Here is a 24,923-nt window from a genome sequence, read left to right on the forward strand (position 1 = left end):
TGTGAGAACTGCAAGGCTGTTGTAATTATTACATTCCACCAAATAAATAAATAAAAACTTCACACACATAAAGACAAACGAGATACAGAATTATCTGCTAATTCTGTTTGGATGTATTGTTATACTTTGCCTCTCGCATGGATGAAATGCAGAAAAGTGTGTGTGTGTGTTTGTAAGAGAGAGGGGAGGAAGAGAGAGAAACGTTTTGATTAGAGAAACTTTCTTTTACTGTATTTCTGTATTGTGTACTTTCACGCCATACCTCTTTAATAAGAATTGCTGACAGCTAGTTCAATTTCTGCGGCATCTTTTTTCATTTATGACCAATTAAACAGAAAATAGAACAAAGCAAAGATTGGGTAGTTATTTTTTATTTTAATTCCAAGCACTTGTATACAGAAAAATCAAATGATACATACTTCACAGTCTCCATTACTTTTCATCACTAGTTTAAAATTCCCGATTATTTCACTTGATAGCATAGGCTACTTAGAAAAAAAAAAGCACGACACTTTTCTATGTACACTTCTTACAGTTTTTCACATTCATCACAAGTCAAGCCAAATAAGATATTCATTCTGTACATATCCACATAAGCTATACATGCCATAGAGTAATTTCTTAGGGCCTTTTTTGACAAAGAGAAAAGCTCAACAGAGATGCTTTTGAACAAGTTTGGCTGAACAAGTTTGCCTTTACAATGGATGAGGGTCAGATATTATGGTCCAAACATATAATGAAGAAGGTATTTGGATTCTTAATGACAGAAAGCGTGTATTCCTCTGTGTGTGTGTGTGTATGTGTACTGTCTGTGTGTGTGTGTACGTGTGTCAAAGAGTGTGAGCGATAAGGGGGACAAGCCCTTTCAACATTCCAGGTGGAATGTTTGCTACAGAGAAGAGGCTTGAACAGGGCTAGCAGTCAGGTGCTTGGAATGATTTCAAAGCACCACTCAAATGGAAGTCATACACTCATTTTGGTAGAAAAACAAGATGTTGTCATAAAGAAAGAAAGGAAGACGTTAGAATAAGCGCAATGTGGAAATCTGAGGCATAGTCATGAATCTCATTCTAGGTCCATAACAGAAACAAGGAAAAGATTCTCCAGTACAAACATGAGAAGCGAGAGAGGTGAATCGTTAGATACTCATTAGAGCACTCACTACCCCATCACACACACACACACACACAGACACACATGTGTGTACTTGTGTGTGTGTGTGTGATCAGTCATCAGCTTCAAAGAGCATTCTCTAAAAATAACTACCTGGTCGTCATGGCATCATGTCACAAATGACGTCGTACAGGAGTCATGGGGTGGCACTTGTGCTTTTGACACTGTGATGTTATTGTGTCCAGTAAGGGTCGAGGTGAGGGTCAAACGTGTTCATAATATCACTCACCACAAGACCTCACAGTGAGATGTGCCACCCTTCCTCCAGTCACCATAACAACCGTCATCTAACGAACTGCAAATGTTGTTGGGCATTAAAATGAACAATGGTCTTTTCAATAAGGCAACCAAACTGTACACAACATCCAGTACAGACACACGCCTACACACCTGCAAAAGTCCTCTCAAAACACAGTTTCATTTAAATAGGTATAAAAAAAACTGCCTCTTCCACTTTGTCATCTTAAAAAGTCAATATACATTGTTAATTCTAGGTGGAAAAATACAATGTGCAGTATGTACAAGCAAAAACAGTTCAGCACTTTGGTGTAGGTTTCCTGGTCCTCATGGCAGTGACCACTGGAACAAATCTAGCCCAGATCAGAACCAGAACTGAGCTGGGTCAGAGCCAGACCTGGGCCAGACTCAGACGGCCATGAGGGCTCAGACTAAGTCTAACTAACTTCTAAGAGGGAGCTTTTCTCTCTGTAAAAGTACAGTGCAAGATGGCAAGGATACACAGGGCAACATTTTGGCAGAGTTTCTGGGTCACATTTGTTTTTCAATCTGAGGATCCTTAATTGTCAGTGGGGCAACTTGTCTCTGCCATCCAATCGGAACACTAGGAACCGGTCATGTGACTGTCCAGTAACATTGTTCAAAATGTCTCCCCAGGTACCATCACCTTAACTCTTCACCCCAGCACAGTGAAAACAAGGAAGCAAGTGAAAAGAAAGGAGGTGGGTGGGGAAGATGAAAAAGGTGACAAAAAAACTATAAAACCCAAAACCGTTTAGTTTCTGAGGATCACAGTGATTCGTCAACAGGAAATGACAAAAATACCTTTCTCAAAGAAAGAGAAATAAAAACAGAAATATTATCTTCTGCAAGCCATTGGTCCCTGATTAATGCATGACACCTTGACTGCATTTAAACATACAGCACAGTAAGACAAAACAAAACACACAACCTCAACCGAAACAAATAACACATATCCCATCACCGCAGTAACAGATAACCATAGCGTTTCACAATCTCCATGTCTTTCTGTGAACGCAGATGCGCAAGCCACTGCAGCTGTATCTGCCCTTTCCACTTACAGTAACACACATTATCATCGCTAACACTCACACCGCTAACAGATAGCCGCTTGCTGGACGCCAAATCCCTTCTCACAGACGCGTGTAAACATACAGAACTAAGGTGGAGTTCGTTCACAAAACTCACAAAACTAGTGGTCATTGGCCCAAACCCCAAGTCTTGTTATTTATCATCTATAACTCATCAGTGTAGAAGTACATAGGATTAGAAAAGGCCTTATGTGGACCGGTCAAACAAAGTGAGAAACAGGTGTAGCTGTTTCATAGAGGGGAGGGGGAGGGAGTCCAGTTGGTCCAGTTGGCTTGGCTAAGTATCGTGGTCCGGTGAGAGCGTATTCGAGGTTGGTCCGGTGCCAGGCGTTGTGGCGTGACAGAACCGGGAGCAAAGGTGTGAGGGAGGTCTGTAGGGGCCAGTCCTCTCTGTGCCCTTTATAACGGGAGGTGTGCTGGTCAATCCTTTAAACTGTGTGTGTGTGTGTGCGTGTGTGTGTGTGTGTGTGTGTGGGTGCGTTTGTGTTAGTTCAGTTTAGTGGTTCTGTACAGTGTGTTTATAATCTGAGAAATGTCTGGAGTGTGTGTCTGCGAAAGGGAGAAGTCGATGAGCTTTATAATGGTGTAAACATTTACACTAACTTCCTCCACTCGCCTCACGTGTTTTCATTTCTCTTTTTTGTGGTGATGTTATGGGTGTTTTGAGACCAGTAGTAGGGCAATGATGCAGTTGGCCATGGTGTCCACTAGGGGAAGCTGTTCTTCAGAGGGCACAGCACTCTGGGGAGAGGCCACAGTTGTCTTCGGGTTTATTCAGGAAAGTTCAGGGCCATCACTTCGGGCTTCATCTTAAAGTACTGGCTGAAGCGAAGAATGGCATATCTGAGGTGGATGAGAGGGAGGGAAAGAGACAGACGAGAGAGAGAGAGAGAGAGAGAGAGAGAGAGAGAGAAAGAGAGAGATCAGCCCTATTACCAGAAAACCGTTACTGAACTACAACATAAAACCGAAGATTACGTAGATGCAGAATACAGTGAATGATGGTAAAGGCCTTTGTTAGGAACTCACCCCAGGAAGTCAAAGTCAATGGTGGAGTACTGGGCTTGAATGAGGGCCCAGAGGCCCCAGAAGAAATGTGACGCCTACAGGAGAGGAGACACAAGAGGGAAAACAATGAACTGGGGCTCCGCCATACTTGTCCATGGCATGCTAGTCACCATACAGCCCATGGCAAATCAAAAACAGCACTGGAGACATTTCCTTAAACATCATATTGATGTCATGCTGCTACCATGCATGCTGAGAGAGCTTACAAAAGCACATCATAATCTCTTCACTCAGTGCAATCACTTTCTTTCTATCTCTCAATTCAATTCAAAGGAGCTTTATTAGCATGACTGTTTAGATACAGTGTTGCCAAAGCCAGTGTTACAGATAACACAGTAGTCACAAAAGAAAGAAAATAGACATACAGCAATGCAGGTAAACACGTGAAGACAGAATCAACAATAGCATATGAGTGAGTGTCCGCGTGCGTGTGTGGGTCCATGAGTACATATATATGTATATATTTGTGCACAGGAACATGTATGTGTCTGTTAACACAGACAGGTCTTTTTTTTCTTTTCTATACCATGTCCCTCATGTTGTGACATTTTAAGACATGTTGTGCTGCCAGGGCAGCAGGAGGCCCTTCTCCAATAAGTATGGCCATCTTTCTCTCTGATACTACTGCTACAATGATGATGATTACAATTCTGAAGTGGAGGCATACAGAAAAACATGGCATTTCTGAGAATATAAGCGCAGTATTTTTATATCTAATAGTAAAGTCTTCTGTTACATTTTACTTAAAGGTATCTACATAAGAGTGACATGACACTGTCACGAACATGTCATAAACATTATAAACAAGTCATAAATGTTTATGACATAACGCTTCTGTCAAAGCGTCATTCGTTTTTTGTCATGACAAGTTAGGGGTAGGGTTAGTTTTAGGGTTATGACAGTGTCATGTCACTCTTATGTAGATACCGTCAAGTAAAGTGTTACCAAGTCTTCTTTAGAATACTACAAAGAGTCATTATAGTATCTATCTGGAGTCACTCTAGGTCAAGTCAAGGTCAAATTCCTACTTACTTAATACACAGTTATTTTAACAACTCAGGAAAGTCCAGATTCAAGTAAAAAAAATCAAGCTCAAAGACCTAGACTCTGGCTCCTAACATCAACAAAACTGCATTCTTGATCTTTTTAGGATCAAGGACAAAATTAAATTGAGCACACACCATATTATCCCTACTTAATCCTTAGAATCAATTGTTTAGTCAGTTGAACATTCAGCATGGTAGTGAATGAACTAAGCGACAAGGCATGCAGCACTTTACTTGCCATATAAAATAATTGAATTTGGTTAAAAAATATTTCAGTGATAGAATCAATCACCCTTTATGGAAATTCAGCAAGTCAGTCTAAATCGATGGAAAAAGCGTGAGTACTGAGCTTTGTTTGTTTTTCCAGACAGACCTACCAGGTTTGCTACTTGCGTAGGTTGGGTGTCACAACCTTTTGAAAGCCCTGATACTTGTAGAATGTGGCACATGTTTCACAAAACCCCCAGAATCCTTTGCACTCACAGATATGGCAAATGTCAGGTCGGGATCATTAGAAGAGAGCAACACGCTCTCCACGTCGCGTTTCCCTTTTGGGGATTTCGTATTAAATAACGATGACCAGGCAGTTTCTCATATTATTTTTTCCTTGTTTTCTTCTCTCCTCTCTCACTCTCGGGCTTTTCCTCTGGTGTGGAACAAGCAAATTCTGCGCGCCAGAAAACTCAACTTCCTCAAACAGGCCTTAAAGGTCAGAGCACGTGTTTTATCAACAAAACCCCACTACCTTCCCAAAACAGCCGAGGCATTTGTGAGCTCTCAAGAAATGATGTGCACTATCCAACCAGCCACGTCAGGGGGCACTCAGCTCGAGCCACCAACCTCACGGAAAAATTAAATAAACCTTTAAAATACCACAGAGTGAGTACTGACCTTTCACAAAGTAAAGACACATTTTTTTCCAAATTCCAATTATGAGCAAACAAAAAATGCTGCTATTCAATTCGTCATAACTCCACTTGGTGAAGGACTCACACGTGCCTGCATACTAACTGCACTTCCAATAACAGGATGAGGCCTTGGTGCTCTTCAAAGAAGAACAATACTGAGGGGATCTCGACTAAGGAGTTAACCACCAAGTCATTTTGTCCTCCATGTCCTTTGTAGTCAAGGTCGAATAACTCAGCTGGAGGAGAGGAGGAGGAGTGGCTGAAGGAAGGGGGTTAGTTTGACTATTCTCTCAAACGCATTCTCTCATCACAGTAGTTGATGAGGCTGAGGCAATCTAGCTGGCGCTGTCTTCATGGAATGTTGACAAAATAGGGGGAAAATTGAAAAATCTTTTCCAAACAATTGCTTGCCCTCTCAGTCCTGTTGATTGAACGGAAAGGCTGTATGTCTATTGTCTATTTAATTTTGAACGTATGAAAGTTTGAGGGAGGAATTACATCTTTTAATGATGTTTTGCTCGTTTGAAGGGCCAATCTCGTTTCGTAGACTTGAAAGAGCATAGATGGAATTCTTGGAAGATTAAAAGAGACAGTCGACACGTGAGTGCGAACAAACACATACACACATACACCTAATTAAGAGTTTCCTGTAAAGCAGGAAGTGACCTTTGTGGTGACTTTGTAAAGATAGGCGTAATAAGTTCCACTGACTTCAGTAATCAGAGACATGCTTTTCGTTTTCTGACAAGTTATAGTGCAAGTTGTAACGACATGGTGTTTTAGAAGAATTTCCGGTTAGCTCAATAAATCTTCAGTCGATAACAACCAAAAACTGACTGTCAGTGGTGGAATGTAACGAAGTACAAATACTTTGTTACTGTACTTAAGTAAATTTTCCCCGTATTTGTACTTTACTTAAGTAGAATCTATAGTGCATACTTTTGACTTTTACTTCGTTACATTTTGCAGCAATTATTTGTACTTTTACTCCGCTACATTTCTACAACACCATCGTTCCTTTTCACGTTAGGCTACATTTTATGATCAGTTTTTTTGTCTCTGACAAACACGTTTGTTTTACCAGGGGGCTGGGTTGAGATTCTAGAGCACTACGTGCCCCTTTGAAACATAGACTTCTAGTCTAGACCAGGCAAAGCTTTGAAACATAGACTTCTAGTCTAGACCAGGCAAAGCGTGAGCTTGTAGCCATCTGCATTCTGTAGGCTACAGTATATTCACCAGACCCATGGCTACACTGGACATGCAAATGTGTTCTGTGCCCCGAGCATAATGCTTGCCTTTCTCTCTATTATCTGCAGCGTTAAGGCCTCCTCCCCGATGAGATTGCTAGTCCGCGGAGCAGCGAAGTTACAGGCTATGGTCAAGCGTCTGTCACACGTCTGATCATTTGAGGCACAAATGAATGGTAGACTATTATAGAACCGCTGGCCAAAAACTAAACATTTTCCAGATTAGGAAATATTTCGTAATTGTGTGTAATCAAATAAAGAAGCTAAAATTGGGGGGTAGTAATGTGCGCACTCGTTCTATGTCTATGCGCGTCTGTGCAAGTGAAACTGAACCTCATCATAAAGACATCTTTCTCAACAACTTTTCTGTTCAATTGGGACCAGCAGAATTGGCATTAGGATCTATCGGACGTTTCCCTTGTCTACCCCGTTAAACTTAAGGTGTTTTGCTGAATGATATTAAATTAACTTAGCAGATCACCCTAGTAGATAACCAGAATTACATTCTCCAGAATTGTAAGTCAAAATGTAAACTGTGCCACAGATGGTAAGCACAATTACTGTACATTAGCTTAAAACTATCTAGCCTAGTATAACCTAAAACTAGCTTAATTAAAATGTCACAAAGCCCATAATAATGTTTTTATTAGAATGTAGATATTAAAAGAATAAATCATTATGCAAATACTTTTACTTTTAATACTTAAAGTACATTTAAAAGCAGGTACTTTTTACTTTTACTTAAGTAGGGTCGTCATTGTGGTACTTTTACTTTTACTAAAGTAAATATTTCTTTGCTTATTTGTACTTTTACTTAAGTACTGAGTTTCAGTACTTCCTCCACCACTGCTGACTGTGTTCCAACAGATTATACAGAGAAAATAAAAGACAACAGTCTAAATATAGACTTTTGAAGTGTGTAGTGTAGTGGTTAAGGAGCTGGGCTAGCGTGCAGTAGCCTGAAAGTTGTCGGTTCAATCCACGGCTTCCACCGTTGTGCCCTTGAGCAAGGCACTTAACCCCAAGTTGATCTGGGGACAATGTGATCCCTTGTAATATAGCTGACATATGTAAGTCACTTTGGTCAAGAAGTGTCTGCTAAATGTAATGTAATGTTTTCTGGTCCTAACTGCTTGTGGTCAACACTGCAGTGGTGTGTCTTATACTGCTCTCTCCCTGCCTTAATCATCCGGTAGAAATACTTCCGCTTGTCATGAAGGTAATTGCATTATTTTGGTAAACTAGTGTCAGTAAAAACAGATTCAGTTTTTTTATGCAAAAAGAAGGTACTAGAAGTAATTTAGCTGAAGTGTGACCTCGTACACCAACTTTAGTACTCCACCTGTTTCCCTCGGTTAAGCCATCACTGTGGTAACCAGACTTCAAAGCTAATGTTTAATCCCAAAAAAATGGATAAGCAATTAGAAAGGTCAGGGTGGTTTAAAATGACGGCCTTCCTTGGCTGATCAAACACTTAATCCCTCACTGGAACTGTGGGCTGTGTGTGTTGGGGGGGGTGGGGGGGTGGGGGGCTGTGTGGACATTATAAACACAGTAGCACTGGTCTTCACTAACAGATTTTCCCCTTGGAGAGAGACAGCTCTGTGACATTACATGGTAGGCCTACCCTCTATTATGGAATTACATGATTGTGGTTTGTGCACTGTAGCGTTAAAGTCATAGTTGGTATGATACTATTGAGCGGTTGATGTAAAATATTAACTGTGTTAATAAGTTAGATAGAGGTCATAAGTTAGTTACTAAGGAATTTATCCAGGCCACTGAGTCTTTTAAAAAAGCTGTTCACATACTTTGTTGCATTTAGCTTGTTAACTGTAACAATAATTCATAAAGGCATCACCAATAAATTATTCATTGTATTCTGACGGTACATTAACTTATAACTGGTGTCGAGCAGAGTGAAAAGCCTTTCATCTGTGGGCTGTATGCATACACTGGAGAGAGAGTGGATGTGTGTGTGTGAGTGTGTGGTGGCTGGGTGGGGTCAAAGGTTGGGGTCATGGAGAGTGTCATATTGTGTGTACTCACCAGAGCGAAGCGGTTGACCTGCACATAGAGCACCTCCACCTCGGTATCGGTCACCAGGCCGCCCTGCCCCTTGTGCTCCTTGTAAGCCTCCAGGTAGGCCCGGAGCCACTGCAGCTGCAGACATCGCCCAGGGTACAGGCTGTAGTCCACATCACTCAGACCTGTCAATCACACAGGAAACCCACCCATTTAGCCATACCACAAATGCTTTTTTTGTTTGTTTGTTTGTTTTATTTTTAAGACTGGTCTTGATTGTGTAGTAGTTTTCTTTTACCTCTTGTATTTCTATATAACAAGTTATTCATCAACAGGATTTCAAAAATTGGCAATATGAATGCAGTACCACCACAGTGTCAGCAGATGGCAGTAGCAAGGAGAGACCAGTAACATTCACACTGGGGAAGGGGCCTACTTTCAGCTATAATTTATACAGTGTATTATATTTCTATTACAGCTATCCAGTTATCATCATACATGTATGCACTTATATGTGTTGTGTCATGGTTAATATATTAATCTATTAGCTATCACTAATATGGTGCACTACCTGCAAATTCGTTGAAGTGATTTCCGATGTCGTAGGCCTGGTAGTTGTAGCCTGCATACTCGTAGTCAATGAACTTGACATTTCCTGTGAAAAGAGGCAGAGTGTTTAGAAATAGAGGCACTGGAGTCTCAGACACACATTGGCTCTGCCCTGGAATGTGGTACATGGGAGAGCTCTAGCAATCATGTCAGCTAAACTCAGGGACTGGAGGCAAGGTGACCTCCATGTTGGTGAGTGAGAGAGGCCTTTTTGTCTGGTGAGGACGGAGTAAGGGTTTGCATGCTGGAAAGAGGAGGCAGGTGTCGTTAAGAGTGGCATTTGATATGCAAAATTCACACCCATGCACACGCCACACACACACACACACACACACACACACACACACACACACAAGAGTGCATACATGCTGAATACAGGAGGCAGATGCAGTTAGAGAGGCATTTCAGACACACAGCTTTGCAAACACACACAGACAGATAGAAAGACAGACTAGCACAAACTTGTTGGCACGGCTGCAGTCATGCTAAGTTAGGCCAGAAGGGGTCTTTCTGGGAAATGTTAAAGAACTGTGCAATAAAACACAGGGATTGTTGGAAAGGGCATGTTTGCTGTATCTAAGCAACAAGGGGATGAAGAACTTTTGTCATGAGTTGGTCATGGGAAAAGTAGAGAAAGACTGACTTAAAGGTTGAGGGAGATATTGTAAGTTGGCCAACTTTTCTAAAAGACCACTCTATGGCCACAGATAGCACACCACAGTCTCTTTCACTCTCTCTCTCTCTCTCTCTCTCAAACAAACACACACACACACACACACACACACACACACACAAAGTCAATAACGGTGGTCACAGCAGATGAGGGAAGAAGTAGAAAAAAATAAAATCATCACTAAATGCAACAGCTAGAGAGTTGAAATGAGGTAGTCCTGCTGTTGACATGAGAGACACATCAGACACAAGACAGGAAAAGGCAACATAGCAAAAGCTGAGTGATGAGCGATTCTATTAATAAACAAAAATGCCATGCAGAATGAGAGAGAAAAAAAAAAGACTTGTGGGCAACAGTGCCCTCTACAGGTGAGAAGCTCACAGTGCAAAGCAGATCACGAGTTCATTCCTGAGATGTTGCCAGAGATGATGTCACAATACAAAGCCTTACTCTTGTCACCTGCATTAAATGTTATACTTATAGCCAGATTTCATACTGATTTCCTGATCATTATTACCCAGAAGCTAATAAACACTTGTGATTTAACTTATATATCGTACTTTCCCAGTGCAGTCTTTAGTGTGTTGGTGAATAGGTGAAGAGTTTTATGGCTTACAGTAAACATGTGTGTATGAGTGTGTATGAGTGTGTTTGGGTCAGCAGAGAGAGACACGTGAGGTTGTTACCGGGCGTAGAGTGGTCCTAGCGGAACGCCACTGAACACCTCCAGCCAGTGGCTATGCCCCTGTGCAGCAGACGGAGGAGACCGTTTTGGGGGCAACACACTTACATCTGTCACAGAACACACACAGCCTTCACTGTACAGACCCCCTCCCACCCCCACCACACCCCCACTCCCCGTCAACCCAAGCCCAGCCCTGTCCACCTCCACCCCCCTGCCCTCCTCTCCATCCTCCTCCACTTTCACGGCCACCAAACAATTCTCCGTTTTGTTTTTCGTCTTTCTCTCCACCTCCCTTCTCCACCTCCTGTTCACACACCTACTGAAACCAGGCTTTCCCATTGGTCAGTGTAGCACCCAATCAGAGGGCGTCACGGCGGCCACTATGCAAATAGAACTCTTGGTGGTTTCCTGTGCATTGCCAGTGGTGAGAGGATCTTAACTTTTGTTCTCACTCTCTCTCTCTCTGTCTGAAACTTTGTTGACATGATGCTTCACGGCGCACATTGCTTTTGGTTTGTTTTGACTGCGTGTAGGGGCCTGTAATTCGAGCTCATAGTGATGGGGAAGTACTCAAGGCCCAGAATCAGCAAGGCTGCTGCTGCCTAACATGTTAACATTCTTTAGCCAGGGGGAGGAAAGCTTTTAGATGTTTGTTTTTTTTTATTCTTCCAGTTAAAAAAGAAGAAGAAAAAAACAGACTGAAGCACCTCCCTCTTTTTCTCTCTGACTGAAGAAGCTTTGTGGGCTCAAACATTTTGCAGAGGAAGTAGCTCTCTCTCTCTCCCTCTCTTTCTCTCTCTCTCTCTCACTCACACTCTCTTTTTCTCTCTCTCTCTCTGGGTCTCTGGCTCTTGTGATTCCTTGTGATTTCTAGGTTGCCATTCTCATACAGTGAGAGTTCTCCTGAGAGTTCTCTGGCTCTTGTGAGTTCTCCTGAGAGTTCTCTGGCTCTTGTGATTTCTAGGCTGCCGTCCTCATACAGTGAGAGTTCTCCTGAGGCCAGGACTGTGTTTGTCTTAGTTGTGATGTTCTATATGCTGCGGTGTCATAGTGTTCTACATTGTGTACTTCTACTGTGGATTGCGCAAAACGATGAGTGAGGTCCCCGTGTGTGTGCTCCCCCAGGCCTGGGCTGCTGACACACCCCCTAGGAAAGAGAATCAAGGATCTGTGAGATTGAACCCCCCAACCCCATTCCCACAACTATTGCCCCCCCCTCCTTCAAAAGTACCCTGGTCCCCCTCCTAGACTGGGGTCTCTGGTGCAGACCCTCTGCAACTTTTTTCCAACCTCACATACAAACATCATCCGGCGGCTTGTGTTAATGAGTACTAATGAAAGCATTCCCAACAAAAAACATCAAGTGTAAAAAGTAAAAATAAAAAATATATATGAAAGCATCACCATGAAAACAAACACACACACACACACACACACTTGTGTGCAAGCATACACACAAACCCCTTCTGCATTCTATTACATGTAGCAGTGACTGTTTTCAACATTCCTCATACAGTGCAGCCCTTCCCAAAAAAAACTTGGAAATCCTCCCTCTTAAGGAGGCCCTGTGATTGGCTGGACAGGGAGGAGGCTGTTCAAACTCAAGCTGTGATTGGCTGGAAAACTCATAAGAAGCCAAGCCTACCTGAGAGGCCAGGTACACAGGCACGGGGAGAGCAGTGGAGGGGTTTTTGGGGTGGGGTCGAGGGAGTTTGGAAGTGTTGAGGGGGTATTGGAGTGGGGTGGGGTGGGACACTGGGCACGACGGAAGGGGGAAGGGGTGGGGTACTCACCTCCTGTCTGGCTGTAGATGATGTTCTTACAGAGCAGGTCGTTGTGGCAGAGGACCACAGGAGAGCCCAGCCCAGAGAGACTCTGCTTCAGCCACAGCATCTCCTCCTGCAGGCAGCGTGCACTCGGTACCTCACGGCTCAACCTGGAGCACACGCGCACAAACACACACACATACATACACACAGACACAGACACACACGTGCACATATTATTAACAAGTCAGGATTAGCAATTAAGATTGAGAATCCAAAGCGAGAAAAGAGATCCAAAGCAAGTTCCTTGGTAAGATCCAAATAATGTTGGAGGCATTAAGCAACTCCAAATTCTCTCTCTCTCTCTCTCTCTCTCTCTCTCTCTCTCTCTCTCTCTCTCTCACTCACTCACTCACTCTCTCACTCACTCACTCTCTCACTCTCACTCACTCACTCTCTCACTCACTCACTCACTCACTCACTCACTCACACACACACACTCACGTGAAATCATGACTTCCCATCTGGACTTTGAGCATCAAGGCCCATTTCGATGATTATCATGTGCTTCTTATTCATTTTCATAATTACATAACTACAGCAATAGCCACAGGTGATAACTCACATTCTACACAAAGCCCTTCCAACCGTCCAGCCATCAGTGGAAAGGCATGGCATTATTCAGCCTTCGCCTCCACCTCATTCTGACCATTTAAACAAACTCAAGCACGGGCATTACAAGCATGCATTTCCTCTGTTTCGCTATGTTGTGGTCAGTGTTGCTCCTCCAGTACCCATGTTTGGCCAGATCCGTGTACTGGACACTGGTATATGGACCCGTGTGGCACATTCTGGAGAGTGACCTTGGGATGACCCTGCATTGGAATGTGTTAAGTGTGGTGGCTTTGATGGCCCACAACCGCCATCCTGGTATGTTTTTTCAGCAACTGGTAGTTTCATCTGGCAGCCCTTCTGTGGGACTCAGTATAAACATATTTTGAGGGCCAGAGCAGGGTGGTTGAGGACAACGGCGCTGCTCGGGCCAAAATCATACGCACAAGGAAACTGCCTATGTGCTGAGTGTGCACGACTCTTACACAATCTTGTTCCAGGCCAGACATTTGATTTATCACACAGCTTCTCAGAATGCTGCAGAAAATTCCATTGAATTGAATAGGCCATTCTAATGCTCAGAGGTCTGATATTATTGAATAATGCTGCAAAAAAAAGGTTTGCAGTTACAGTTGCAGTCATTGGGTTTACACTTCTGATTTACATCTTTTAAATTACTCTGCAAGTAGTTCTTTCACTATAGTCTGCTTGTGGAGCAGAGTCATTTAATCAATACAATGTAGTTATTTTACTCAAAATAAATGCTCCAAACTCATTTTGCTGATACTCAGTAAGACTGAGTTTTTGAAAGTTTTTGAACAACAGGATGCATTTTATTGCTTTCATGTGGATGTTGAAATTTAGATCAATGTCATTTAATACACCAATATTTTTAACAGTATCCTTTGCTTTGAACCCTTTTGTGTCAAGGAGAAAGGTAACCCTAGGTGTTTCTTCCTTTTTACCAAATATAATTATTTCAGTATTTTCTTTGTTCAACTGAGGAATATTTTGAGACATTCAATTGCTGACTTGGTCAATACACTGACAAAGAAAATCAAGGGGACCATAGTCATTTGGTGACAGAGCTAAGTTAATGTAGGTGTCATCTGCATAGCTATGATATGAAATCAAATTATTTTTGATGATTTGTCCAAGTGGGAGCATATAGAGTTTGAATAATAGTGGCCCCAGGATTGACCCCTGGGGAACACCACAGGTCAAGGACATTTGTGTTAAGGTACAGTTGTCGATGGCAACAAAGAAGTTCCTTCCTTGTAGATAACTGTACCTGTAAATCCAACCCAGTGTTCTAATCTGTGTAATAATATGTTGTGATCAACGTTTAAAATGCTGTACTAAGGTCCAGTAGCACTAGGACTGATGTTTTGCCTGCATCTGTTTTGAGGCATATGTCATTTAAAACTTTAATAACAGCTGTTTCAGTGCTGTGATTTGCCCGAAAAACCAGATTGAAAGAAATCAATATACCCATTTGATGTTAGGAAGGTGGTTAGGAAGGTGTCAGTGTTTGTATACATAATGCAGGGGCACACCACGTAAGAAAGAAGGAAAACAAATAAAGATAAGACTGGAAATAAACAAAAAGTAAGAGACAAAAACTTAGAAATTAAGAGATATAAAAAAAAAAAAAAGACTCAATTGAACAAATGTCCAAAAGATAGAATATTGGCAAAAAGATGAGAAGGGCAAAAAAGCAGTCAAGCAAGACATGTAAAAGAGAAAAAATATTTTAAAAAGTGCCCTCGGCCCGTCTCCCTCCCTGTACGTACCTAAGGTTCTGGGCTGGGTCCTGGAAGTGGGTGGGCACCAAGGAGAAGTATTTGCCCATCCTAAACCAGAGGTCAGACTGCGGCACCCAGCCATTGTGTGCATGGATGGCGTGGTACTTCGCTAGCTGCCATGCTATTAGCCTGAAAAGGACACAGAGACATAAGACACATTTGACACTCTAGAGCATTACAAACATTTATCAATTAAACCACTCATAAATCAATCTAAAAATATACCGGTATTTGGTACATTTGTTTCCACTGAGAGGTACTTGAAATTACATTCTGGCAGTGGTTGGGGAGAGGAAGTTTGGAAGTGATGCGTGACAACTTGTTGCCGCTATCATTAAGCATTATGGCTAATCATTACACTCATAGACTGTATATAACTATACTATATATACAGTCTATGATTACACGTCATCACTCAATAATAATAATATCAAGGCATGCCTAATCCAGCTGTACATCATATCCAGCAAACATCATTTATTCCTTCATTCAGGCTCTCAGCCAATCACATATTACTTGATTTGTTATTACCAGCATAACATACATTCTACCAGCTTCTCACACTGTTCGCCAGCAAGTTTCCCTGCCACAAGCCCAAAGCCTGTTGAATACTCAAGAGAATGTTCTAGTGTCTTAGGCCTAAGGAGATAAAAAGCCAAGATAATCCTCTCAAATTAGCTCAATTGACTAATGAACAGGGTTTCGCTAAGTAAATGTAAATATAGAAGCATTGTGTAAAACGGGGCTCAGAACTGGACATGAGATAGCAGTGAGAGGCAGGGGGTTATGAATGACACCCTGTGCACTGGCAGCTATACACAAAGGAAATGGCATGGCAAGAATGTGTGTGTGTGTGTGTGTGTGTGTGTGTGTGTGTGGATGGGAAGCAACTGGTTAGTTGAAACTGTAATCTGAGGAGACCATGGTCTGGTGTTTGGTGGTGTCAATGAAGGGAAAATACAGTGTGCTTGTGTGTTTGTGTGTGTATGTGTGTAGGTGAGTGTGTGTGTATGTGTTTGGGTGTTTGTGAAAGAGAGTGTGAGGGAGGGGGTGGTCTGTATTTGATAGTATCTATGTTTTGAATAACTAGAGATCTATGTGACTTGTATTAGTTGGTACACGTCCCTCAGTACTATGCGTCTTTTGAACCATGAGTGTTTGAACATGGTTACATTTTTAATTTGTGTATGTGTATGTGTGTGTGTGTGTGTGTGTGTGTGTGTGTGTGTGTGTGTGTGTGTGTGTGTGTGTGTGTGTGTGTGTGTGTGTGTGTGCGCGTGCGTGTGTGTGTGTGTGTTTCTATGAAGAGTAGAAGTATAACAATGACTCCACAAACATGGCTACACATTTGTGTGTGTGTGTGTGTGTGTGTGCAACATTGATAAACATCGCTGAGAAAACTGACACAATTGACAAAATGATACACTGTTGTCAAAAGAAATATTCCTCCAGGGTTTTCTGATCATTCTCCTGTGGTCTAGTTGGTTAGTCACAATCACATCCCTGAGAAACTTCTGGAAGTTTTGTCTAGTAAATGTCCTTCCCCTTTTAGTCATGGGACTTTTGAGAGCTAGGCTGCGTGTAATCCATGTTTGGTGAAAGGTCTTTTTTATCTCATGCAGGTTCAATTTTAAAATACGACTGCATACCTTCGATAGCATGGGCCCACCTCCAGTGTGCATATTTTAAAGCCAACTAAATAACACAGTTAACTTCAGCTCCTGCCATTCACATGTACAGTATGTTGGGGCTATTCTTTAACTGCCTAAATACCATTGAACAGGTTTCAAGCATTTACCTTACCATAACATAACCTCCTCTATGACCGTGGGCTGTATATTTTGTGCGTTTGCTTAAGGCATTCATATAACTCTTGGCATATGTTCTGGGAACTGTGCATATTTTAACCAAATGGAAACAAAAAAAAGTATCCCCCTAAAAAAAAAGATCTCATAGCTTGCATGACAGGGTGTTGTATGGTTTAAAACAGTGGTCACCAACCTTTTTGAGCCCAAGATCCCTAACCTCGCCCTGAACAAAGGCAAGATCTACCTTGAAGCGTCAAAAGAAAATCAAAGGTAAAATACTTCCAATTTAAGGCCTTTTATTTAGGCAAATGTATCAGGTCAAAAATATCACATCATCCACCCCCTTATACAGGCGTCAATGAGATAACAACACTTTAACATAGTCTTTACTTACATGATTTTATAGTAGCCTATATTTTTCATTTAGTCAAACAGTGACATGTGGTTTAATCAGTGTTGGGCAAGTTACTTCAAAATCGTAATATATTATGTATTACTTATTACTGTCATTTCAAAGTAATTCATTACATTATAATATTACTGTCTCTGAATTGTAAGGCATTACACTATTGTATTACTTTTAAGTTACTTTTACCAAAATATCTAGAAATATGGATTTGGAATTCTAAATGCAGTTTATTATGCTCAATGCAGCTCATTGCACTTCTAATGGAGGGTGATGTGGTACAACATAATGACTGAGCTAGGCTTAAGGCTACAGTAGAATGCAATAGGTGCAGTGATGGCTCATGATGCAATACAAGGAACAATCATAGCCAGAATTTTGTTTAAAGAAGAAAAAGGTCAAAGTCTGGTCAATTGTGATAGAAATGCTGTAACTTTAGGCTTAGGCCTACTCATTAAAATCAACAGAGAGCCCACTACCTGTATATTGTAACCCAAAACTTAAAGACATGTCAAGATAGGCTACACAGTGCAGCTACTGGCCATTTTGGTGCCCTAACTGGTGAAATACAGTATTAACCTAAGTATGTCATCATATGGCCAACTATAAAGATGTAATCTGCCTGTTCCCAGGGATGGGTAGTATTTCTGAAACATGTAATATGTGTTTCAAATGCAAAATAGTATTTTGTCATTTGTATTTTATTGTGTTGAAGGAAATGGCTCTGTATTTTGTATCAAAATACTTTATTGGTGTGCATTTTTGTATTTTAAAAATACTGCAAAATACTAAATGTGAAAAACACAAAAAAAGTAGATACTACACACAGGTGTAATGAATAATTGGTAATTAGGCAACAATGGTTTATGTTTATCGCAATCAGCTAATGTGAGAACAGCTGTGTTCAACAACACTTACAGCTTTTCAGTGACGGCTATTGCTGAAGCATCAGCCCTGGTCTGAAGCACTGGTGTGAAGTGGTACGCAGGTAAAGATGAGCAAGTTGACCTGTGCAAGTTCACATAAGGACACTGACAAAGGCAACCATGTCCCATTGTCTCCATGCCAATCTTTAACAGAAAAATGTTATGAGGTATTCAGTGTGTTTGAATTCCCTTCCTTGTAGCATCCTTTTCTGCATTCCACAGTGGGGAGAAGTTCACCTTGTTTAATTAAATAACAATTATATTTCCTTATTAGCTGCATACTTGAGGTTGGAGATATTAAGGCACATCAAGTCTCTCACATACTGGAACTTCAAGATACATAGATACTCTAATGTATACATAGATACATAGATGATTTTCTTATTCAGTTCTGCACTGGACTTGAATTACGAATTTTGGCACAGATACACAATTATGATTTTGGCCTATTGATTATAATGTGGTTAATTGAAAGCTCTGTCAGTCATTTGGATAAGCATCAGCTAGATGACTAAATGTAAATGTAAATTCTTGAATTATTCCTAATTTTGATCACACTACATGAACTTGCATATGGTATACGACAGGGGCCAAATTGTATTGTTTTTTACTATATAGTTTTAATAGGCTAAATGTTTGGGATAAAAAAAAAAGCTTTTTTTTGCAGTGCTTCCATACTTCCTTGAAAAAAAGTATTTTGAGTATTTTCTAAATACAAAAATACAGTATTTTATTTTGATACATAATGTAATATGGTTAGGCCTACTGTATTTTGTAGTTTATTTTGATACATTAAAAATGAGGGTATTAGGTATTTTATTTAGAAATACATTCTGATGTATTTTTGCCCATCCCTGTTCCCAGCATTAGCACAACACTTTGCGATGATCAGCTTGTCACCTGTGACGATATATGGTAGGCCTAAGTGACTGACCTATCTGGGTACACTCAACACCTTACCATATATTGATGTCTTTGTGGTTGAGATATCTGACATTTTTCTGTTAAAGATTGGCATGGAGACAATGGGACATGGTTGCCTTTGTCAGTGTCCTTATGTGAACTTGCACAGGTCAACTTGCTCATCTTTACTTTATGCACTGCCACTTCACACCAGTGCTTCAGACCAGAGCTGATGCTTCAGCAATAGCCGTCACTGAAAAGCTGTAAGTGTTGTTGAACACAGCTGTTCTCACATTAGCTTATTGCGATAAAAACATAAACCATTGTTGCCTAATTACCAATTATTCATTACACCTGTCTGTAGCATCTACTTTTTGTGTTTTTCACATATAGTATTTTGCAGTATTTTTAAAATTACAAAATTACTATTTTGCATTTGAAACACATATTACATGTTTCAGAAATACTACCCATCCCTGGGAACAGGCAGATTACATCTTTATAGTTGGCCATATAATGACATACTTAGGTTAATACTGTATTTCACCAGTTAGGGCACCAAAATGGCCAGTAGCTGCACTGTGTAGCCTATCTTGACATGTCTTTAAGTTTTGGGTTACAATATACAGGTAGTGGGCTCTCTCTTGATTTTAATGAGTAGGCCTAAGCCTAAAGTTATAGCATTTCTATCACAATTGACCAGACTTTGACCTTTTGTCTTGCTTGACATGCATGGAGATCCTCATAGTTGACAGAAATTACGATACTGATTATATAATAACCTATAGGTCCGAATCGAAATGTTTGGGTTCAGTTTATGAAGTGTTGCTACAGCATGATACTGTGTGTTTGTTATTTATGGGGGGGAATCAGGGGGGGATTTTGGTATCGGTGGGCTTGTGTGTGTGTGTGTGTGTGTGGGGGGGGGGGTGCGGGGGAAAATTGTGAGGGTCGAATTTTGTTCCCAGTCCGACCCTGCTCAAGCATGAATGAGTTTGTAAGTTAGGCTACAATGTACATAGAATTATTCTAAAGTTTCACTTGTAAGTAGCCTTCAGTTTAACATATTTATCTAACACTGTATATCTTTCTTCTATTTCTGTTAGGTGCCACTTCACTCAACTGGATGGTCAGGCTGACTGCAACCGTAGGCCTACTGAATAGATGGCAGGGAAGCACAGCACACGGGAATTTATAAATGAAGAAGAGTGAATAAATGCACTTGCTTTTCAAACTGATAACAAGTTGTCAATGGTTATTTATGCAAGCTTGTGTAGCCTAAACCAGACATACCTAGGCCTAGCCAAATGTATCCTGGCTGTAGATAAAGCAGGGTATGAATTTCCCAATATTTTGCCAGATTTATAGTGGTTTACTGTGGTTTAATATGAATTGAAATACCATTGAAATCGCATTGATCTTTAGTTTGGTTGTAATTTCAACATTGTTTCAATATTTATTTTAATTGAAATACAATTGAAATTCCGATGGTCTATAGTTAATAAATCAACATTGTTTCAATATTAACTGAGGTTGCAAACTGATGTTAAATCAACATCGAAATCCGACACTGATTCAATGATTTATGGTTGACAATGTAATGTTGATTCTACATAGTTTCAATGCCCGTCTGCTATCTGGGTCTACTGGTCGATCGCGATCGACGGGTTGGCGAGCACTGGTTTAAAAGAAGATAATGATGCACTAAATGAGTTTAATGTTCTGACAAGGCTCCAAGTCTAGATTGTGCTATTTCCATATTCAAATCAGTGTTTCTGTGGACTTGTATAGGTGTTTGTCACTTGTAGCATGCCTGAGTGCATGCTCTTACAATGTTGGTGTATTGTTTACTGTCATTGTTTATTTTTATTATAATGCAAGTTGCTTTGGATACATGGGTCTGCTAAGTATTCCTAAGTATAACCATAACTTACCGGAATAACCCTGGACTGCGTATGTGTTCGGGTTCTAGTGTGGTTCCTTCTAAGAACTCGTAGCAGAGGCCGTTGTTGAAGGTGCAGTAGAGCTGGGGAGCACACCGGTTCGCCTGCAGTACCCGGAAGCTCTTCACCTCGTTCTCGCGGTCCACAAACAGCTCGGTCTTGTTGCCATAGATGCGCACCAGCACTACATCCTTCATCGCCCCGCCCAAGTAGCAACCAATCAGCTTGTTGGTTATTCCATCGGTGAAGGACTGGAGAGAGAAAGAGAGAGAGAGGATGGAGAGAAATCAGGGAGTGCAAGAGTTGAGTGAGACGAGGGGAATGAAAGAAAGAGGAAAGAGAGAAAAACAAGGAAGAGAAACAGAAAGAGAGGGAGCAGAGAGAGGGATAAGATGAGAGATGGAAAAGACAACCAAAGGAAAAGAGAGGGAAAGAAATGTTGGAGGAGAGAGACAGGCTATTAATTGTACTACTATTCAATGTACAACTGTTCTTTCTGTATTCACATTACAGAACACTCAGATTGCTGTATTTTACCTTCTTTTATTTTTCTTCAAATGCCTTTATTTCCTTACTTTGTGGTTGCTTTGGCAACACTGTAGGCTACTCTAATGCTAATAACCTTTGACTTAAGAAAGAGAGAGAGACAAAGAGAGAGAGAGAGAGACTCAGGTACTTTCACACGTGTGGACTGCAGCTCAGGCCTTTGGCTGGTCCTCAGCTTGGCTGCACCCCTGAGCTCACACTATAAGCCTCCGCCTCACGCCTCTGCTTCTCCGCCAACGCCTGAGTCCGATGCTGATCCAATTACCATGACGCCGACATTCACAGCCCACCATATCCCCACCTCGTCTGGGGAGAAGTTAGGCACACCCCCCTCCAGCCCCGCTGCCTCCCAAATCATGACCTAACTTCACACCAGTTGCTGCAGCACTAAACTGACCCATGTTCCAAATCACCTGATTTCAATGCACTCTCCATTCCTGTCCTGCATAAGTCGTACCCTTGATACAAATAAGCAAAGCTTTACTTTTTTAATCCTTAAGTGGATAGCTAGCCAACTGTCCCGAAATCAAATTGCAATTGCTAATGGCTATTGATACAAACAAAATGAACTACATCCTGGGACCCGTTGGTGTTATCCTCGGCCCTAGTGAACAATAACTACGTAGTGTGCCTTTAATTCGCAACGGTCAGGAAAAACAGTGTCTGGCTGGTGTTTGGGTCTGCACTGACCCGTTCCCTTTCCCGCCACGTGGATCACATGAGGAGGTATTAGACCCAGACACAAAGAGGGGGCAGACAGTGATTTCCCCCTCCCATGATTCATTGTTTTCCTCAGCACCCACATTTCTGAGAGGCCTGACATTCCGCCCCTAATTGTGTACACTATCAGGGATTCAGTGGAAAAGACGGGAATGTCCGGAATTTTATTTTTCGGCGGAAGTCTGTCTGCGATAGCTGGCATGTGCTGAGTACACAATTTTTTGAACATCACTGATGAACTGCACAACACACACACTTTGTTTTTCCATATCCCACCCCCTTACCACACCCACCAACTCAATCTTTTGGCCTCTAACTCATTATCCAACACACACACACACACAAACACACACGCACGCACACACACACACGCACGCACGCACGCACGCACACACACACACTCGCGTGCGCAAGTGCGCACATAATCCAACACTCTTTTGGCCTCTCACTGTCCAAACTACTCTATTTGAAGTGTAACACACCCCTTCTGTGTTTACACAAGGTCACTCATCTGTGCATCTTGCAATAACACTGAAACAGACGTGTAGAAATGTGTTATACACTAGGATTATAGTATTATAACCTTTTATCATACACTTTAGAATGACCATTCTCACTGCATTTCATAGCATCTTTATTGATCTATACGTAGCCTAGCCTAAGTGTACTGAAAACTTTTCAGGAATTGGGTCACAACTCACATCTTGTATTTTGGTAGGATCAGTGAGACCTGCACAGTGTTTCCCACATAACTGAATTGTATTTGTGGTGCTAGGTGACGGAGGTGCGGGAGTGTTGATCAAACATTCTGTCGGAGTCAATAAAATGAATAGCCTATATACTTGCCTTGCACGAAAAGTCGATATTGACAAGTAGCTGTAACGTTATAGTGTGCTAACCTCGACGACCCAACAGTATTCTAAGGTTAGCGTAGGGATACTGCTTCTTGTATGCTTGCACATAACCTAATAAGAGAGAGTGAGAGATGAAATGAAAGGATTTCATCCCATATAAATTAGTACAACATAGAAAATCATTGTGTGGTGGTCAATGTTGATACTGTGGTGGGCCACTACAGATAAGTCAATGTATGGGAAACACTGCTGCACCTCTCTGTTGACAGGTATACAAACCTGCCCGTATGTGAATAAGGGAGATATGTGTGTATTCCCTTGGGAAAAACTATTGTGACTGTGGACCTGCGCTTAAGGTTAGGCCATAAATAAACAAACAGAAAAACTCACTGAAAGCTGGAGTATATGCAAATTTCTACTAATCTCCATTCAAATATCAGCCTTACCATGGCATGACATTTCAGGGGACTAGGTAAACATATTTTGTGTACAAAAAAAAAAAGAGTTCTAAGGACTCAGTGCACATAAATTACTTGGGTACATTGGGTAAATGAAAAGAGAGTGAAACTGTCTTGCGGAAAACATGAGTAACTGGTCCTGCTTTCTGCTGCTATGAAACATTCATGGAGCCATCTCTTACGTAACAAAGTCGTTTTCAGGGACCATAATAAAGTGGGGTGCAGTGTAGCCCACGGAATAATTTTAACAACTGCATTGTTATGTAACTACACTCTCTGTGGCATCTGCCATACACCCCTTGTTATGATGTTAATTAGGCTATATTTTCTGAAACAATTGTGTGCTGTTCCCTAGATGGAACCCATTTTAAAACTTCATGTGGAAACTTACTGCACGCAAACATGTGGGATTTATTTAAAAATGAAAACAGGTCATCTATGTGAAAATAACAGCTCAATGGAAAATCTGAATTCATCCATAATAATTAATTCTTCGAATAAGAAAAAGGCTAGGCTATGTGTGGTATGAGCTACCACAAGTTACAAAGTATTCCATTCTAACTGCAGCTGCAACTTGTATGTGACACATTGTAATGTTCATACATTGGAGCAAACCTCACTGACAAGCCAGTTCGCAAGACATTTCGTGAAAGGCCCTATAAATTCTTGCGACAAACGCATTGCTGGGGTTGGATTTAGCTATCTCCCTGTCAGTGGGGAAAACTCTAAATTAAACTGAACTGCTAACACACAAGCCTATTCGTTAAACATGACTATCCAAGCGCAATGACTTCTCAAATAACGCGAGGTGGCTGTGAGGTTGTTAGAAACATTGATTAGCTAGCAACGGTCTTGGAAACCAAGCGAGCAAACGAAACCTTGGCGGTAAGCTCGCTTGCCACTTTGTCAGCCGCTGGTGACGCAGCTTCGCTTCGCAGTAAAGGCGCAACCCCAGGAGTCTGGTTTCTGCCTTATATAACAACCAAATAGCAGGCAAATCGTCAGAATGACGACCCTCGGAGTTCATTGATAGCGAAATGGCGGCACGTCAGGGTTAAATCTATTGAAAATTGTTATTAATATTACCTTCATTTTGACCTCTGATGGTTTCCAGTTGGGTCTCAGCTCCTTGATGAGTTTCAGCGCCCCAGTTCTGAAATCGTGTTCGTCTACTGTGACATCTAATTTGGGTACAGCGGGAGCACCCTCTGGTACATGAATATAGTTAGCCATAATCGGTTCGGGTATGTTCACGGGAAGATACTGTAAGCGTCGGCTATGCACTTTTCAATGAATGCAAGCTGGCTTGGGTGTGGATTTAAACCAGGTCAATCTTGATGCGGCGTGACGTGACCACGCCTCTCTTCGAACAGCTCTCAGGAATATGAGC

General features: G+C 41.5%; 1 protein-coding gene across 1 annotated transcript; it reads right to left on the reverse strand.

The window, feature by feature from the left end:
• Positions 1–355: 355 nt before the first annotated feature.
• On the reverse strand, positions 356–24,916 carry etnk1 (ethanolamine kinase 1). Its single transcript, XM_048268474.1, has 8 exons — positions 24,620–24,916; positions 20,947–21,206; positions 14,958–15,098; positions 12,580–12,722; positions 9,391–9,474; positions 8,844–9,004; positions 3,552–3,625; positions 356–3,365 (listed from the first exon to the last, which is right to left on the reverse strand). Exons 1-8 carry the CDS (start codon positions 24,764–24,766, stop codon positions 3,293–3,295), a joined length of 1,083 nt encoding a protein of 360 aa, XP_048124431.1. The 5' UTR covers positions 24,767–24,916; the 3' UTR covers positions 356–3,292.
• Between the last annotated feature and the right edge of the window lie 7 nt (positions 24,917–24,923).

The sequence above is a fragment of the Alosa alosa genome, chromosome 17, assembly GCF_017589495.1.
Source record: "Alosa alosa isolate M-15738 ecotype Scorff River chromosome 17, AALO_Geno_1.1, whole genome shotgun sequence".
NCBI classification, from domain to species: domain Eukaryota; kingdom Metazoa; phylum Chordata; class Actinopteri; order Clupeiformes; family Clupeidae; genus Alosa; species Alosa alosa.

Coding starts and splice junctions, on each gene's coding strand:
- etnk1 (XM_048268474.1), bottom strand. CDS start 24,766: ATGGCTAACTATATTCATGTACCAGAGGGTGCTCCCGCTGTACCCAAA. Junction 9,475..12,579: donor CATCTACAGCCAGACAGGAG/GTGAGTACCCCA, acceptor CTCTTTTCACAG/GAAATGTCAAGTTCATTGAC. Junction 3,626..8,843: donor AGGTCAACCGCTTCGCTCTG/GTGAGTACACAC, acceptor CCTCTCCTGTAG/GCGTCACATTTCTTCTGGGG.